The sequence below is a fragment of the Camelus ferus genome, chromosome 6 (assembly GCF_009834535.1).
Source record: "Camelus ferus isolate YT-003-E chromosome 6, BCGSAC_Cfer_1.0, whole genome shotgun sequence".
NCBI classification, from domain to species: Eukaryota; Metazoa; Chordata; class Mammalia; order Artiodactyla; family Camelidae; genus Camelus; species Camelus ferus.
Window position 1 is genome coordinate 84916327 of NC_045701.1, and position 19393 is coordinate 84935719.

General features: G+C 46.1%; 1 protein-coding gene across 2 annotated transcripts; it reads right to left on the reverse strand.

Moving 5' to 3' along the window:
- Window positions 1–5775: 5775 nt before the first annotated feature.
- SERPINA11 (serpin family A member 11) lies at window positions 5776–18609 on the reverse strand. Of its 2 annotated transcripts, XM_014558819.2 has the most exons (7): window positions 18315–18609; window positions 18154–18218; window positions 16898–17039; window positions 14627–15272; window positions 10756–11029; window positions 7837–7984; window positions 5776–6120 (listed from the first exon to the last, which is right to left on the reverse strand). In XM_014558819.2, the coding sequence occupies exons 4-7, from the start codon at window positions 15267–15269 to the stop codon at window positions 5917–5919; spliced, it is 1269 nt and encodes a 422-aa protein (XP_014414305.2). In that variant the 5' UTR covers window positions 15270–15272; window positions 16898–17039; window positions 18154–18218; window positions 18315–18609; the 3' UTR covers window positions 5776–5916. The 2 variants fall into 2 exon arrangements, with proteins under 2 accessions (XP_014414305.2, XP_032338453.1); XM_032482562.1 differs by lacking the exon at window positions 18154–18218.
- Window positions 18610–19393: the final 784 nt, after the last annotated feature.

Sequence of the window (19393 nt, forward strand, 5' to 3'; positions counted from 1 at the left end):
GCATGCACAAGGTCCTGGGTTCAATCTCCAGTACCTCCATTAAAGAATAAATAAGTGAACCTAATTGCCTATCCCCCCCAAAAGAATTTTCTAACTCTTAAGTGGTGAATGTATGGGATGATATGCTGAAGAGTCATGTAAAAGTCACTTGCTACAATAACAGATTTTAGCAGTCTCCTGGTACTCAGGAGACAAAAATCGGTGTATGAACATGTGAAGGGGGTGGGACTCTGGAAAGCAGCCCAGGTGTTCATTTGAGACCTCCTCACTGCTGCATTGTGGGCGGAAGGCCAAGCAAACCAAACCTCAAAAGAGACTGAAACCCAGTCTTGCCTAATCGAGGGACTCTAGCTGCCTTAGAGAAGAAAATCAAATCTCCTCTTGAGGAAGAAAATAACCAAGGCTACATGAATTTTGATACATATTGTCTGACATCTAATAAAAAATGACCAGGCTTAAGAAATAACAGAAGAAAAAAAAAATAAGTGAAAACCAAGAGAAAAAAAGATAACATATTCACAGGTCTCCAGGTACTGAGTTCTCAAACAGACTTTAACCACGGTTATTCTGCATAATGAGATAGATGAGAAAAAACAGAGACTGTCACAGAGACATGGAATCCATAAAAAAGAATCAAATTAAGAGGGAGGGTGTAGCTCAGTGGTAAAGCGTGTGCTTAGCATGCATGAGGTCCTGGGTTCAATCCCCAGTACATCCATTAAAAAAATAATAATAACGATAAATAAATGAACCTAATTAACTCCCCCCCCAAACCAAACCAAAAAAAGAGAAAAGGATCAAACTAAAATTCTAGTATTAAAAAATTAAGATAACTGAAATTAAGAATTAAGTAGAATCCTTTAATAGCAGATCAAACAGAGAAAAAGAAAGTAAAAGTGAGTGATGAGCAAATAGAAAATATCCAGATTAGGCCCAGAGAGAAAAAAGAATAGAAAATGCAGAAAAGCATGTAAGAGACATATGGAAGGTGATGGAGACGTCTAATACATGCCTAATTGTGGTCCCAGATAAAGAAGAAAAAATTGGAATAAAAGCAATTTTTAAAAAGATAGCATCTGAGACTTTTTCAAAAAGACATCAAATTGCATATTCAAGAAATTATACGAACCCCAAGCAGAATTAATGCATGAAAAACTGCACCTCAAGACATTATTTTAAAACAGTTGGAAGACCAAAAGGAGATAAAAAAATTTAAAGCAACCAGAGGGGGAGAAATTCATTACCTTCAAAGGATTATGAAGATTATAGATAACTCTTCAACCAAAATTGTGAAAGTCAGAGATACTGGAATGACATCTCCACAGCACTGAAACAAAACATCTGCCTACTTAGAATCCTACACCCAGTGAAGTTATCCCTCAAGAATGAAGGCAAAACAAAGGTGCTTCACTGAATCAGTCTGGTTTCTTGACCGGGAAAACAGAGGCACTGCAAGCAGTTTTTGTAATAAAGGGTTTTATTACAGGAGCTGGGGCTTCTGTGAGTGTGGATAGACTGGGGGGATATGACGTCTGGAAGGCTGCAGCTGGAGGAACAGAGAGAGTCACCAACTACTTTAGCCTGAATTACGGGAGTGGCCAGGATAGCAAACAAACTTGAAAGCAAAACAAAATAAGAAAAGCTAACAAGGACTTGTGAAAAACAAAGCTGGAGGATTTGACTTAATATGAAGACTTATTATAAAGCTGCAATAATTAAGACAGTGTAGTATTGACAAAGAAAAGACAGATAGTTCAACAGAGTAGTAAACAAAGAGTCTAGAAAAGACCCTTTTATACATGAACAACTTCAAAGCTCTCAGCTCTGTTCCTGGCTGGAATGAAGGGAATAGAACATCTATGCCCATTTTCATGGGTTCCCTGAGACTCATGGGACCTTTAGGTGGGGTGACAGACACCAGAGGCCTCAATGACATTTTCCCCATGGCGTCCTGTGTATCTTTGTAGGCTGTACCTGGCTAGTGGCTTAGTCCCAACATCCAAAGCCTACTTGCTTGCAACTCAGGGACAAAATAAGTGTACCTGGGACTTTCTGACATTACAGAGATGGCTCAAGACCCACCAGAGGCAACAGCATGAGATCTTTAAAAATGAATACATTTTAGGGAGATGTTGACTTACTTTGAAAATAGTCAGCCTCTTCCAGATGGTTAAAAGTTCGAGCTGGAGTATAAATACATATGGAATCTCCACTGGGGGGTAAACTGACTGAGTTCACAGATGATTGAAAGTGGCAGCTTAAGAGGGGAGGGGAGAAGCAACAGTGAATGATCACGAACAGCGATGTTTTCTAGAGAAACCCACGGGGCTCTCACCCACGTGTGCCTCCACAGGCACTCCCTCTGAGCGTCCCAGTGTCACAGCAAATGTCCCTGCAGCAAGAGTGCTCTCCCCTCCAGGTGAAGTGTTTCACGCCTAGCCAAAGTCCCTAAGACTCACCATCCACACATTTGGGTTTCAAAGATGTGCAGCTTACGTGGTCACTGGGAGGGGTCACATCTGACACCTGGGCCTGGTGGCCACTTGGGAGATTAGGACATTTCCCAGAGCTGAGCTGTGCTCTGTGGGAGTAAAGGGCAGCCTTGATGGCTGGGGCAGCCAAAAGAATAGCGTGGGAATAAAAGAAATGTTCATTGAGCACCTACTGTATACCAGGCTCTCAACGTGTCACACTCATAGCCTCATTGGGCGTTCACCGTTCTGTAAATTGGGTTTCGTATTTTCCATTTTGCAGAAGAGATTGAGGCACAAAGGAGTCAAGTAACATGTCCAAGTTTGTCCGACCAGTGGGAGGGGACAAGAATTCACTAGTGTCCCGAAGTTTGTTTCAACTTGTGTCCCAAGGAGAGGAGAGAGGACAAAAGGAAGGGAAAATGTGCTGCAGGTGCAGCTTGAAAGGGAGTGGGTTCCCTCCCACTAAACCCTCACACAGAACATGCTGTGCCCCTCTACCATGTCCTTCACCCCGCTCTCTCCATCCTCACCTCTGAGTCTTTGCCTCAAAATTCCCCCGCACAATTATTTAGTAAAGGGGTTTGGCTGGTTATTTGAGGCCATTCTCTAACTCAGAGGATGGTTATCAACAGATAAATGGGCGTGTTTGTCCTCCACCCATGCTTCTGGGTCTTTCTTCCCCAGATGCTCCAGCTCCTGGTGTTTCTCCCATCTCTTCCCTCCTTGGACCTAGAAGGTCAGGTCCTCGCTGTGTAGGAGCCAAGGAGATGAGGCTGGGTGGCTTTTGAGCTGTGCTTCTGAGAGGAGGTGTGACCTAGAGGTTAAGCACAAGAGCTACGGAGTCGAACAGCCCATTTCAAATCCAGGCTCTGCCACGGACTAGCACACCGTGCCTCCGTTTCCCCACCTGTAAGATGGAGACACGGCAGAACTACTGCACATGATTTGGGGGAACACTAAGCTTGTTGATATCCATCAACTGTCTATAATGGTGTCTAGTGTATAGTAAGTGCACAGCTAACATTAGGCATGTCTCTCTCCTCAAACTCAGTGTTATTTCTCAAAAAGGCACTGGCCCCAGAGAGGGAGACTTGAAGGGTTGGTCACTGATTCTGTGATCACCATGCCTGGGCCAGACCATAGAGTGAATGACCATCTCTAGACCAGAAGAGATGGCCAGGTTCCCCTTGTAGTTTCTCTTGGAAGAAGGATGAAGGGAAACTCATTATAGCATTCAGCTGAAATCCAGCCAGTGCTCTGCCTGGTCACCATCCAGGGCCCGGCTGCCCCGCGCCTGCATCGCAGGGGCACTTTCCTGCGCATGCTCTTGTCCACAGAGGACCCGTCCTTGCTGATTTCTCTCTCTAGTGTGTATTTCATTTACTTGTTTTGTTTACTGGGTGTTACCCCCAGTAGACTATAAGCCCCATGAGGGCAGGAATTATTGTCTGCTTTGTTCACGGCTCTAGTCCCAGTGTCTGACAGTGCCCGGCACATAGTGGGTCTTCAGTAAACCTGTTCTGAAGCACTGAATGTGTGCCTCCCAATAGCCCTGCACGTAGCCCACATAACAGCCGCCCACATACTTTAATATATGTACTTGTTCAATGTCCGTCTCCCCTGCAAGTGTGGGAGCCCCAGGAGGTTGGGATCTTGTCTGTCAGCTTCCCTACTCCACTCTCAGAATCTTCCAGAATGCCTGACCCAGTGTAAGATGTTCTACTCAGGAACCTCTTCCTTTGATATCTCTGACTTGCAAGTTCTTAGGAAAACCAGTCACTTCTTTCTGCAGGAATCAGTCCCGCTGCTGGAGAGGAGTTTGGCAGCTCTTCAAGCATTTGAATACAGCTCGTCCTCAGGTTTTAGTTCAAAGTGACAGAAGGCTTTGTGGCTGGCAGGTGGCCCAGGCCATGGGGCGGGCTTCTGGGAATCTCTCCTTTGTAATAAGAGAAGTGGTGTCCACAGACCCAATAGGCAGGCAGCGCCGAGTGGGGAGGGGGAGCAGAGGGCCAAATGGGGCTGGTTAGACATGGGATCGTATGTGGGTGGCCTGGTGGAGGAGGGGAGGGGTGGTCAGGACAGGGCACGTGATGGGGCTGGACTCACAACGCAGTGCCTTTCTGGCTGCCCCTCCACCATGGTCTCATCCATGCTCACATGTCAGAGGATTTTCCAATCACCACCTTGTCCACATCCACACCTGCTCACGCAGGCCTACGGTGGCTCCCCACTGTCTACAGGACGAAGTCCACACCCCTGACCCCGGCATCCAAAGCCTCCAACCTTTCACCTCCGAATCCCTGTCCAGCTCTTCTGCTCTGATCCAGCACAAGTTTGCTCAGGCTGCAAAACTGGTTTTCTTGTGTTTTCTCAGATCAGAACCTTTGTCTTTCTTTTCCCCAGTGGCCTTTGCCCATCACATATATCCTCCACCCTCTCCCAGACTATCTTATCCTCTTTCCCTTTATTTAAGACTTCCCTGCTTTTCAAGATCCAGCTGAAGCCGCTCCTCCTTGGGGTGGGGGTGGGGATTTCTACTCCTTGGTACAGCTTCTTCTGTACATGCCCCACCCACAGCCACTCTCTAAGTCTTGGCATCAACCTCGTGGTGGGCACAGGAGTTGTCACATACATGAAACATACATGCAGCTAAGTTGGCGTCTCTTTGAGTTTCCCCACCACATCCAGATAGATGCCTTTTTAAGATGGGAGGGCACACTTGTGGGAGCGGGGCTTCCGACCGCTAAAGGATGCATTATTGCATCTGCATACTGCCCCCAGATTTGTCCTGCTGACCAGGTGTGTGCTCTATGCCCACTGTCCCATCAGGCCATGAAGACTCTCCCCCTGTCTTTGATCCTGGGTTGTCCTTGGGCGTGGGACCTCTGTATCCAGATTGGCCCATCCCCACACCACCTTCTCCTTATGGAACATAGTTTGGAGCTCCTGTCCCGGCTTCCATCTCCTTTCAGGGTGAACTAATCCCTGACATCCAGGGATGACGTTTCAGGATGACATCACTTTGCTGTACAGCCGAGATCGGCCACCATGAAGGGAGGGACTCGCTTACTTCTCCTGATGTCCTTTGTGCCTTTTCCTGGGACCTTTACCCAAAGGGCACTCAGGAAAGCCCAGCAGTGGTGGCAGCAGTGGCGGATGTCTCCAGGGAGCCCCTAACAGGAAGCTGTTCTCATCTTAACCTTCTAACCACAACTGACACAAGATTGTAGGAAATTGCAGAGGGAATGGCTGACCGCTGCTCTGCGTGTTGACCCTCCCTTGTAAGCATCTCCCCTCATTGTTCACAAAACCCAAGATCAACTTTATTAGCATCTTCACACTCTGACTACCTGGTCCCCACTGTACCCCCGAGATGCAGGCTGGGGCTGGCTCTCCTGATTTTCAGGCAGGGGACAAGACACCCGCTGGCCTCCCACCACAGTCACCCTGCAGCTGGGTTGACAACTTTTCCCAGGAAGAGGAGGCTCTGGGTGGTCACCTCCCAAAGGAGCAGCAGGAAAGGCCGATTGAAATGGGCGTGTGGGGCGGATGTCGCGGTCAGAGACTGGGCCTGCGAGAGGAGGCTGGAGGCGGCCCCGGCCTCGGTTCCCCGCTCACTCATGTCCACTGTCGCTTTGTGTGACACCTAGAAGGAAAGAAGAGGGGCAGAAACAGGGTCGGTCCAGAGCGCTTCGAGGGACCAGATTCCACCTGGTCTGGCACTAGGGAGATGGGGGCGGAGTCACCCCGCTCAGGCCCCGCCTCCCGAGGAAGCAACTCCAGCCTTTGTTTCATTTCCCTCCCCTCCCCATTTCTCTGCCTCCATCATTTCCTGAGGGGGGCGGTCACGCTATGCTGATTGCTCTTTGATGGGGAGACAGATGGACCTAAGCAAGGCTGAGGGAGGTCTGAGTATGTACCAGGCTACAGAAACCCTACAGTGATGTTTAGGGACATTTCCCAAGCACATGGCACAGACCCGAGTGTCACTTTCTGCCTTGAGCTGAACTTGCCCCCTCTATGCCTCAGTTTTCTCATCTTTACAATGGCTTGCTCAGCCTAAATCAACTGTTTTCCAAAAGAGCTCAGTAGAACGGGGTTCTCTGAGGTGCCAAACCCTCCACAGGCCTCTGTGAAAAGGACTCTTTTTTTTAAAACCTCATTATCATGCAACTTCTTAGGAAGAAAGACTTCTGAGGCTTTAACAAAGAAAAAGTTGAAAAACATTCATTTCTAAAAAGGTCTATGAAGAGCCAAATCTAACATCTAAGGTCACCGTGATTGAAATTCTTTAAAAGGCTAAATTATTTCTTTTCCCTCTTGTTTTCTCTCTCCATGGCAGGCGAGTATGTGTGCACGCACACACACACAGACATACACACAGACACACACACACACACACACACACACACACACAAGACCACGTCCCCGTTCCTTAGATTCACATTCCAAATCTCAGCTAGTCTTTCCCAAATAAAGGACAGAATACTTTCCTTATGAAATTCCCAGCAAAGACTTAAATGTTAACTAAATGTTTCCTCTTAAACAGAAAGAAAACTGAAGACCAGAGAAGGGCTTTTTTTGGCCTCCCTACTGTGGAAAATTGCATTATTCTTTTCAAGTGTGAGCTCCCCTTTCCTGTAGGGAGTTATCCGCCATCACCCGTGCCCTGTGACTTGCAGTGCCTCCTGCAGGAGAACAACACAAGCCCATCCCCTTGACGGTGACCTTGACTGTGGGACTTCCTTTAGCCAATGATATATGTGTGACCTTGACAGAGATCAGGTGTGAGAAGTGTTAGGTGCCGTTGCACATTTTCTCTTGTTTTGTCCCCACTGCTGGAAGAATGGTATGTCCCAAATGGGGGCTTCTCCTTAAACCTACATTCTGGAAGGAAGAAGATCTGAAGCAGATCTGTAACCAGGTAGAAGAGACATGCCTCTGACACGTCACATGGACAGGAAGTCAACCAGTTAAGATGAGGCACTGAGATTTGGGGTTGTTTGTTACTGCAGCAAAGCTGATAAATACACTCAAGAGCTGTAATAAAGGCCGATAGAGCTCCACTGCCTGCCCTTGGAGGATGTTTAAGGGATTAAAACACCTGGGGAACTTCTGCTTCCGTGGTTGACCTTGAATGTGCATCTACTCTATTCAAGACTCTGTTCCTGCTTTGAAGAATATAGAAGTCTAGAAGAAAGGGGAGTGGAAAGGGAGCTGCCTGTGAAAAGAAATCTTAAGAGTGTGATATTAAAGAACCAGAATAGAAGACAGGGGGAACCTGACTTTAATATGCACCTAATATCAAAGGAGAAGACATAACCTCCCCCGCAGACAGACGCATCCATGTTCACTGCCTTACCCTGGACATGGTTCTGTTGAGCTTCCCAGTGATTCCTGACAAGTCAGCTTCAAAGTTGAATAAGTCGGTGAGACCAACATGGGCAAGGACCTCTTCTAGGTTGTATGTTCCCGAAATTGAAAACCTTGGCAAATGCAAATCCAACAGGCTGGGGAGAGAATCAGACAGAGAAGGGCTGCTGTCTTGTCATCTTGTCCTGTCTGTTGGCAGCCTGAGCTCTGGGAGGGAGACGTGTTTCCCAGAGGGAGGGGGAACCAGTCTTCTCGTGGCTCTACCTGCAGTGCCAGAACATTCTACCACCCAGAGCCTCCTTCTCTTCCCACCTCATAGAGTGTCTATGTCTGGATCTGAGAAGACTTCCAGCACAGCTAGAGGTCTTTGAGTTTGTCACATTTCTGGAGGGCTTTCTGGGTGCCAGACATTGGACAAGGTTTACAAGACTTAACCAATTGATGCCACAACATAACCGTGTAAAGTGAATACTGTTAACATTTCCCCACCTCCACATCCATTTCACCAGCACGTCCTGTGGGCTCAGTTTCTGAACTAGATCCTGAATCCATCTATTGGCAAACCCCTAACATAAGCTACACCATTGCTCACCTGTCTGAGTTTCAGGGGCTTTTGAAGATCTGATGAAAGATCATGTATGTAAAGTGTGGGCACAAATCAACCATAACTCTCTCTCCTGTTACCGGCATGCTTTTGCCACCAGAGCACCATATTCCTTGTGTTAGGTTCACAGGCTTCTTTTGACCCAGAGAAAATCTGTCCCTTTCTCCCAGGTTAATTCTTCTCTGGAAGTATTGTTTGACAGTTGTCAGGACACCTGCAAACTTGGTTAGTTAATAGCAGCTGGGACTTCTGCCTCTAATGAATGCAGATTAGAGACTCTAATTTAGGTTGGAGTATCAACCTGTTCAACTCTTGGGCAAAAATAAGGATCCAGGAGTCTAACTGAAGTGGGAGGCAGTTGCAAGTCAGGGGTTGAACTTGGAAAGGAGGAAATGGATCTGGAAACAGAAAACAAAGCCATCTCATCTCGGCCTACATGACAAAATTTGCACAGGCAGCACTTGGAGGGCAGGTCCCCACCGTGGGGAGGGGTTTGAGTCTAGAAGAAGGGCATCTGGTAGAGAGCCCAGCACACAGTAGGTGTCCCGCAAGTGTAAACGAATAAATGAACAGTTACTAGGAAGTGTGGGTCCCCTGGGCAAGCTAAACTTCCTCACAGATGAATGGAGGGAAACCTAGAAGCCTGAATTTTCCAGGTCTGAAAGCCCATTAAAATACTGCCATGTTATGTAACTCTCTGGCATGAGAAATAGTATCAGGGAGCATCTGAGATTTGGAAAAATAACTTGGGTTGGTTTTGATTTTTGAAGGTCAAAGTGAGAATTCAAAACAGGCCCTTCCTAAGGGAAAACCTACTGGTCTAGAAGATTCTTCCTCCTGTGAAGGGGCAGAGGTGGTTTCACCCCAAGGGAGCTTGAGAATACGGGGCTGGAACCAGACACTGACCAGAGCTATGCAGATTCGGAGACATCAGGATTATACTTTAAATCCTGCAGTCTGTTCTTGTCCTGTATCTCTTTCATTTGGTACTTGAATCTCTAGCCAAACACAAACCACCCTTTCCCTGTTTTTGGTACTTTAATGTCATTGGGGTGCTGAGAGAAGGCTCCTGTGGGCATGAAGGTAACTGACGCCAGGTGGTGATGGTGGATGAAAGACGGCCATCAGGAGGTTTGATCTGTAACACCTCCCCTCCAATCGGGGTGGGCTCTGTGAGTGCTCTGACCAATAGAATCTGGCAGAAGTGACACTGTGCTGATTTCTGAGCCCTTCACTTCCTGTCTTTTGGAATCCTCCTTCCTGGAGGGCTGATTTGTCATGTAACAATATCAACTGTACTGAGCAGCTGGGCAGAAGCTCAAGCTAGTCCCGTGGAGATGCTTCACACAGAGAGAGAGAGATGCCTGCTCAGCCCTTAGCTCAGCCTGCCAGGCTCCAGACATCTGAATGGAGGAGCCTTCAGTGCTCCAGCCCCAGCCACCACCTAACTCTAATATTTGAGACCCCCAAAGGAGAACTGCCCAGCTGAGCTCCAGTCCAACCACAGAACTGAGATAGCTAATATATGGGTTTTTTTCCAAGCCATTCCATTTTGAAGTGGTTTGTTATCCAGCAAGAGGTAATTAGAACTCAAGACCAGATTTCTCCTCGGAGGGCCCCATAACGGAAGGTAGATTCCAAGGATGGGTTAGCTGGAGTATGGGGTCTAGGGAAACCAGAAAAGGCTAAAGCCACTGTGAGAAAACCATAAACCAAAAAGCAAGCGAGACAGAAGAGGATAGGTAAACATCCCCCCAAACTGGCAATTGGCACCTTGATTTTTCACAATACTCCTCTTGGTATTTAATTTCTTGAAGAAATATTTTCATGAAAAAAGAGGCCCTCTTAAGAAATGTCCACTGTTCTGTGGGAGTCAGAATTATTCTTAATAATTCTCCTTGATCTACTTTGTTGCCTACACTTAACTACACTTAATTCTGGTTGTAAGTTATTATTTGGAGAAAAAGGGAAGAGAAGGGAGTTTGGGTAGAAAGAAGCCCGGGAGGGGATAAGAATGATCATTGGCCATGAGCTCTTCTCATGAACCAGGTACCACTCTCATATTCTACACGCTTTAACTTGATAAGTCCTTTGAGCAACCTGATGTGGTGGTTATTACGGCCTCATCTCACACTGAGGAACTCCGAGGCCCAAAGGGTAAGGATGGCCCAAGGTCACACTGCTGGCTACACAGCAGGGAAGCGAACCAAGCCAGGGTTTGGGGTTTTTGCAACTGGAGCTGATCAAGGCCGCCTAGGGTTTTCAAATAAAGCCTGCAGGAGTCTTCCCAATCCTGGCACTTACCTGGGCAGGAGCAATTGGTCCCATTTCCTCAGGGTCTCTGGCTGCAGAGCTGCCTCCACCTGGGCCATTTTCCCCGGGTCAGGGAGGATCAGTAGGACCCTGGCGTTTCCACTGTACTCTATCTGGAGGACGGTGCAAGCCACCTCCTGGTCATAGAGGAAGCTGTGCATTTCCTTTTGGTGCATCATGGGGATGTGGAGAGAGGTCCTGTCGTCCACAAAGAAGCTCTCTTGCTTCTGGGTCTGGTAGCGATTGAAAGGATGCTTCCACTTGGCTTAGGGCACAAAACCCACAAAACCATTAGAACACGCTCTAAGAGAGCCAAGTCTGGGCAGTCTTACACTGTCCCACTGGTTGGAAATGCAGAATCTCAGAATCCTCTCTCTTCCAACTTACAATCTCCACCCACAACCCCCTCCTGACTTGCCCTCCTGAAAGTACTGGTCTTGGTGACACGGGGAGGGGACCGGCTCATCCTGTCCCTCAGGCCCACAGCTTATCAGTGGCCAAGCATTGCTGATTCTGCCTCCAAAGCCACAGCTTTATTCAGGTCACTACCTGTCTCTGTTCTTCCAGCCTTATTCTCCTCCAAAACATTTTCCAAACTGTAGCCAGATTGATCTTTCTAAAACAGGTGTGATCACATCACTCTACAGTTTCAAACTTTTTGGTGATTCTGGGATCCTATAGATAAAGCCGAGGGTTCTCAACATGGCCACCGATTACCTTTTCATTGCAACTCTCATCACACCCACCTAGGTATTCCCCTATTGTGTTTTATGCTCCATCCAACTAAATTTGTTGCAGTTTCTTGAAAATGCAGTGGTAGCTTTTTCCTGGACCTTTGCACATACTGTGTTTTCAACCTGAACCCTCTTCTCTCCAACTGTCCCACAGTCTCTTCGCCTGAGTAAATCCAACTCACCCTATGTGTCTCAGCTTAGAAGCCTCTCTTCCAGGACGGCTTCCCTCACTTCCTGAGTCTGGAAAGTTGTATCTTTCAAGAGCTCCATGGCACCTGTACTTAGTCAAATACAGCATCACTTTCCCATTGAGCTGCAATTGTGTTTTTACTTATTGACAACTCACATGGGACTGTGAGCGACACAGAGTGGGAAAACCCTACCTTATTCATAGATTTCACCAAGAGGTCAGCAAAGTCGCTGTGATGTAGTCAGTACTTAATGTTTGCTTTTGAATGAATGAATGAGTAACATTCCTAGAGTCCTCAAACATGAGACCAAAGTCTAACTTAAAATCTTTAATTCAGAAATTTAAAACATGCTTGACCCTGTGTCAGACTCTGGAGAATCAAAGATTAGACTTCTGGGAAGTATCACAGACTGATTGAAAAAAGCTTTTTTTTTTTCTGCTTAAACGGTTTAAAAACCTGGATAAAATAATGGATCCATGAACAAAAACAAATAAGTAACTGATTTCAAAAACAAGCCAACTTCCAGATACAAACCAGGAGTGCACATCTCTGGCTTGGGGCTGAGGTCATCTGGCTCGGAGATTATCAGAATCAGATGCAGCCCATATGGGTGGTATTTAATGTCTTCTCAGAGGAAATAAATGCAGTTCACGCCCGCAGTTGGAACTGATCTCTCTGCAAATAGCTAGAAGCTGTAAGAGGCAATTCCTTTCCCATTTGGGAAGCCTGGATTGAAAACTCTGCCCAGCAACCTGGCCATGAGATAGGACAGGTCACCACATTTCCAGGCAGGGGGAAAGGACCACAATGTTCTTCATGCTCATTTCTCATTCAGTGCAGGAATTCTCAAATCTAGAAGAGGTCTATGTTCTCATTACTCCCTGGAACTCACTAACCTAGAAATTCATATAGAATCAGTAAAACCAATAGGATAAGACCAGAGGCAGATGTGAACTTGTCTTTTAGAGACACTTCCACAACAGTCCATAAGAAGCTTGTACAAAAGGATGATTTCTACTGAAGATGAGCTCAAAGCTGAAAATTTCAGTCTTCTTTTGAGAGAGAATCAGTAGGCGCAACAAACCTAAGAATTCACAGTTCAGGATCCTGAGATAATAGAAATAATCTAAGAGAGAGATATTTTTAAGTGTGTAAAAAATGGAAGAAATAAAATTCATAGGAACAGGTCATTATGGCAAAATAATTGGTAGCCTTGAGAGAAATAAGAATTCAAATGAAAATATAGTCAGTAACCCAAAAACTCAGCAGATGGTTAAACCATAGATTAGCCATGGCTGAAGTGAGAAGTAATAAAATGGAAGCTAGAGCCGAAGAAATCACCCAGCTGGCAGCACAAAGAGATAAAGAGATGTTTTCCTCTCTTAATCAGGACATACAAAGGTGAGCCTGGTGTGTCTTGCACCAGAAAGTAAGGAAGTGTTCCCCCCAAATCAGCAAAGATGGAGGTACAGCAAAAGACACAGGAACCAATTAAAAGAGCTCTAACAATGGTCAGTATTAGAGAATTTTGAGCAACATAATTAGGTAGTATTGGATTATAATCCAAAATATAAGATAAATATCCATGAGTCCATAATTATGTAAATAAGTGATTGAATAAATAAATGTGAGAGAAGAGAAAACCTCCCATACAGAAGAATTCCAAATAATTTATGTAGCTCTTCCTCTTTCAAGGAGACAGAGCATAACTCCCCACGCCATAAGTGTTGGGGGTACACAGTGACTCTCTCCAAAGAACACAGTATGAAAAGGGAGAAGTCTACCAAGCATCATCTTAGCCGTGTGATCAAAGTCAACATCAACAGTGATGTCAGGTTGATAGTATGTCTCCTTGACATGATGGGACAAGAATGGCACTTCACCTCTGTGGCCTTCTTCCCATGTCCCGTAACCCCAGTCTTAATCATGGGGAAAACACCAGGCAAATCCCAATCTTAGGACATTCAGGCAAACTATCTAGCCAGCACTCCTCAAAATTGTCAAGGTCATTAAAAGCAAGGAAAGTTTGAGAAACTGCCGCAGCTAAGAGGAGCCTAAATTGACATGATGACTGAATGTAAATGTGGATCCGCATGGGATCCAGGAAGAGAAAAGAACATCACGTAAAAACTAAGGAAATCTAAATAAAGTATGAACTGAAGTTAAGCAAAATTTAGAAATCTAAATTTCCTCCCAGCAGAAATCTCCATGTAAGGCCACTAATGCAGGAAATAACCAAAGTAAAGAGAAATGGACCTCAAGACGTGAAAATTTCAGTGCAACAGTCAAAACAAGCTATCGCTATAAATTAAGATGTGATAATGACACCGAAACCTAAGTGCGAAATACACCAGTTGTGTAGTGTTAAGAGACGTGGAGTGTATTCTAGATGATTGTGGACACGCACTTGATGTGCACCCACTGGACGTGAAGGGCACACAGCAACCCGAGGGCAGTGGTTGCCTTTGGGGAGGCATGGAAGGAGGGAAATGGGACCAGGCAAGGACTGCAAAGGAACTGGACTGAATCTGCAATACTATATTTAAAAAAAAAAAATCTGAAGTGAATGGTAAAATGCTACCATTTGTTCATTCTTGGAGGGGGAGTGTATGGTGGTTTTTATATTATTCTTTGCATTTCTGTAGCTTGAAATAGATAATAATTTAAAAATAAAATATTTTTATAAAAGTGAATTATTAATAGAAAAGTGGGATTGAATATAAGTTTTGTTAAAAAACGATGCAAATAGAACTGAAAAAAAATGGCAAAGAGAAATCAAATATTGATAAATTAAGAAGTTGTCATATAAAGACACTACTTCAATGTTTGGAGGTAACTTCTGGAAGAAACAGTTGTAAGACTTCAAAATTAGTGCTTTTTAGGGACAGGGCTGGAGATAGAGGAGGAGGCATTACACCTGCCCAGGCCAGCCCTCACCTTTGAAGAAGATGTAATTCAAGAGAACCATGAGCGTGTCTTGCGTGAACTCCTCCAGGCAGTCCACCACCTGCCCGTAAGTTTGCTTTCTCACGTAGTCATTAATCTGCCTCCTAGTTGTATTGGAATCTGTGAAATTGGCAGAAAAAGCAAAAGCCCCATACAGCTCCCTGATGATGTCCAAAAAGCGCTGCTGAGGCTTCAGCTGCTTGTCCATGAACAGGGAGTTGCTGACTTTCAGTTCCAGTTTGGGGCTGGGCAGGTCGAGGGTGTGGATGAGGCTCTGGAAGCCATGGTGGATGTCAGCTTCTGGGGTCTCCGTGAGGTTGAAGCCGAGGCCCTCCAGGATCTGAGTCGGGGTGTCAGCTTGTGCCCCCAGAGAGAGCAAGGCCAGGGTGGTGGAGATGCTCACAGGAGAGAAGAAGATGTTTCCTGGGGTTTCTGCTGCCAGCTGCTTATACAAACGCAGAGCGAAGTTGGTAATGGTAGGTGTGACTTTGTGGTAGGCAGGGAGAGGCTCTGACAGCTGACCCCGGGGGGCTTCAGGCACCCCCAGGTTCTTATCTCCACGGGCAGGAAAGGTCTGACTGTGGACCGAGGCCAGGATCTCCGCTCCCAGCAGCCACAGCCACGCTGGTCCCATCCTCTGAAAACAAGATGTTGAACATGCCATTGTTTTTCATAAATAACTTCAAGGCTCCTCTTTGTTTATACAATAAACCTCCCATCCAAACTATCCCACAGACGCGTCAGGCGGGGCACTGCAGAGGGTGAGGTGGGCGTGAGTAAGCAGGACTCCAGACACTTCCCCCGGGTTCTCAGCGATGTGGCCCTTTATAGCTTTATATACTGATCTGTCTGGAAGATTTCATTGAGAAAAGGACTCTGGGCTTAAAAAAAAATTCCATGGTCTTTTCTCCCTGCCTCCCCCACTGCATCCATCCATCCTTCCTTCCTTTTTCTTTTTCTTTCTTCTTTCCAGTCATTCTTTCGATTATTCATTAACTTTCAAAAACAGGGTTGACCCTCAATCTACAGAGCAGATGTTCAGGACACTGTGACACAAGTGATGCCAGGCCTCCCTGGCACCTGGGTGTGGCCATTAACTAGAATCTGCCAACGGGAGGGGAGAGGATGACTCGTGTATCTCCTGGGCCAGATCCTCCCAGAAAGGGGAGTGCCCTCTCCTCTTTGGGTCTTCTTTAGCGGGAGTGTGGATGTGACCATCAGCCATGGGGACACCGTGGGTGGGGGCAGCTCAGGAGAATGAGGGGTGGCAAAGCCACAGGATGGATGGAGCCTGGACGGAGAGATGAGAGAGGTCAACTCTGTCTCCATCAAACCTGTTATCTCAAGGACCTCTCGTCACACGCAGGGGCGGAAGCCTGTATCTTAACTGATGGTTCAGGGAAGATAGCCTTTATGGGTTGAATTGTATCTTTCCCTCCCCCCATTCCTACACTGAAGTCCTAATCCCCACTATCTCAGAATGTGATCTTGTTTGGAAATAGGGTCACTGAGTTAATTAATTAGTAAGAGGCTAATCTGGGCCCTAATCTAATATGACTGGTATCCTTCTAAAAACGGGAAACTGGACACAGACACACAGGGAGAGGACGTGAAGGTGAAGGGAGAGAGCAACCAGGGTGATGCTTCTGCAAGCCAGGGAGCCCCAAAGACGGCCAGCAGACCCCCAGAAACAGAGAGGCTTAGAACAGATTCTCTCTCTGAGCCTCAGAAGGAGCCAGCCCTGCCAACACCCTGATCTCGGATTTCTGGTGCCCAAAACTGTGAGATGACACGTTTCTGCCATTTAAGCCACCAGTCTGTGGTCCTGTATAATGGCAGCCCTGGGGACCCAACACAGTATCTCCTGTGCTTTAGGTTGTGTGACCCAGGGGATCCCAGTGTGACCCAGGGGGTCCCAGTGCTTCAGGGCGGGGAGTGCAGGCCCACGTCTTCACAGAGCACACACTTGGGCCCCCCACTCCACCTTGCTGTCCCCTTGCCCCCTTCAGAACTGACCCTTCCATTGTCCCAGCCCACAGCCGCTGCCCGCAGCTGCCCGCTGCGTCCTTGCTGTTTGTCCTGATAGCTTCCGTGTCTTAATCAGTGCCTTGACCTTTTGCCCAAACTAATGGTCTCTGGGTCGGTTACAAATGCCATGGTCGTGTGGGAGAGCTCTTATTTTTGCAGATGGTTTACGGCACCCTAAATCCCCCACCACACCCCAAAGGCCAGTTGTTGGGAGGCTGAAGGTAGCCGCCTTACCGGTTATGTTGAAACACAGTTTGCAGGTCAAAGTACCGCGGGCAGTTTCCCAAGGCCACGTCCTGCCCCCTCCGCCGCGGCCCGCTTACCAACAGATTCCGTTGAAGCTGGGAAGCAGAGCAATTGAAATATTGGCCTGCCCCTGGGGGAAATAAGAACTACAGCTGCAATAAAACTTCTTCCGGTTTATTTGTTTTTAATCCCAATGATCTCGCCACTATTTTCTACTTCCTGCACCCCCAGGATGCCCTGATTTTCCCAGAGGACTGAATTGTAAGTCAGGGCGCCTGGGTTTGAATCAAGGCTGTGCAGTTAAGTCACTGGGTGATACTGGGCAAAGGAAGCTCTCTGAACCACAGTGAGTTATTTGCAAAATGTGAATAATAACAATGCCTACCTCCCAGGGGTGGGGTTGCTTAAGGATTATAAGAAATAACTTTGATAAGAAATATATATATATATACACAAAAATTTTTTTTTAAAGTCTAAATTTGGTCTGCTCAAAAAAAAAAAAAAAGAAATAATATAATATAAAGCACCTGGCCCATAGGAAACATGCAATGTTAATTTTTACCCCTTTCTACTGAGGCTGGATGGAATCACACCCTAATTTATTTCTTTATACCCTTTCCAGAAAGATCCCAGAAGAAAATTAAGAACTCCATTAATTAATTATAATATCCTTATTTATTGTTTATTTTGTGGTGGGGATATTAGATACAGTGTATCACCGGTTCCAAGCCAGACTTGTGCTCAGAGGCAGGGGGAGGGATGGTTATAAAGAGGGTGTGGTAGTATCTAGGATCATCTCAAAATCTGGAAGGGGGTGCTACTGGAGTTTAGTGGGAGAGAGAAAGCACTTGAAACACCAGATGTGTCACAGGCAATGAGGAATGGTCCATCCTACATGCCAGCAGCACCCTCGTGGAGAGATACTCACTTCACATCACTTAATTGAATCCTTCTGGGACCCTTAAGGTATTGGTAATATTATTCCTGCTGCACCTATGGGGAAACTGAGACAAACACCTGCGAAGTGGCAGGAGCATGATTCAGATTCCAGACCAGGGCTCTGAAGCATCACTCTTCATATAACAGAGTTTCTAGTAAATTTGCTGCAGTAACATTGTCATTTTGATTTGGATTGGATTGTTCTGTTTTGTTCTCTAACTGCCAAGAATACTGAGAGTTCCTTTCTCAAAAATTTTAAAGGTCAAGCCATCCATAAAAGATAATTTAAAACCAGAAGTTCTTACTTTAAGACTTAGAAGCAGTGTATCATCGCATGTTTCTTTTAAGGGACTCAGTTCTCTTATTTATTCTGCCAAAGCGAGAGAGAAAGAGAGAGAGAGCGCGTGAGCAAGTGTGAGCGCACTGCCACTCCTGCCTTCATTTCAGACACAAGCGTGGTACTCACGGCGAGGTCCCTGGGCTGGGGGCCTTGGGTCTTCAGCCCTGCGTCGCCTCCTACTCACAGGAAAATAGTGTTTGAAGATCACGGCAGCCTAGTCAATATTTGCCAGGTCAATTCCTGGAACGGGTATGAAGATCATATGCAGCAAACAGGAAGCGACCTTTTCTTCCAAGTATCTGTCCTGCCTGCCTGCCCTACAGACAAAGTGGGTTGTGATTCTGGACCCAGCTTGGTCTGAGGATGTCCTCACGTTGGGGATGGCGGCAGGGGGTCGTGATGCGGTGGCTTCTGATCTGTCATTGGTGTTCTGTGTGTTCCAGGCGGTGATCTGTATGAATCACCAGCACAAGAAGAATGCGGGATGTTGACTAAATCTGTTGTGGTGACCATTTCACAATATGTATAAAATCAAACCACCGTGTGATACACCTTGAACTCATACAGTGACGGATGTCAGTTATTTCTCAGTAAAACTGGAGAGAAAAGAATGTGAAAGGCATGGTCCTCTCTGCTTTACGGATGGGAAACTGAGGCTCAGTGAGGTCAATAACTCGCTCAGTAAGTGGGTGGTGAGGCCATATTCAGAAGACAGATCTGCTTCCCCAGCTGAAGCCTTCACTGCAACACTAAACCATTCCAGTATTTACTGAAACTTGAAATAAATATGATCCATGTATAGAAAAAAAAAAAAAAAAAGACTGGCAGGAAATTTAGAAAACAGAGCAAAATCTTCTCTCCTCTCTCCTGCTGCATCACAAGCCCCATAAAGTGAGTTCATCGACTCTTGTTTACTCTTCTGTTACCCAAGATCTAGAACCAAACCTGGAACTAAGTGAGTATGTTTCTCATGACTGATGGAACTGGGTAACTTTCATGTTCTTTGTAGATTTTTGTCTTCCGTTAATTTCTCACAAAGAGCATGCATTTTATTTATAATAAAAACCCAATAAAACATTGTTAAAAATAGAAGTATTTAATTGCACGTAAAGCAAAATAAAAGCTTGTCTGGGTTGGCACTGTGGTTCCAATCAAGAGGAACTTTTAAAACATAAAGGCTTCCAGGATCCTGAATCTGATTCTCC

Coding starts and splice junctions, on each gene's coding strand:
- SERPINA11 (XM_032482562.1), bottom strand. CDS start 15,269: ATGGGACCAGCGTGGCTGTGGCTGCTGGGAGCGGAGATCCTGGCCTCG. Junction 11,030..14,626: donor GAATTACATCTTCTTCAAAG/GTGAGGGCTGGC, acceptor TTGTGCCCTAAG/CCAAGTGGAAGCATCCTTTC. Junction 7,985..10,755: donor GACCAATTGCTCCTGCCCAG/GTAAGTGCCAGG, acceptor TTCTCTCCCCAG/CCTGTTGGATTTGCATTTGC.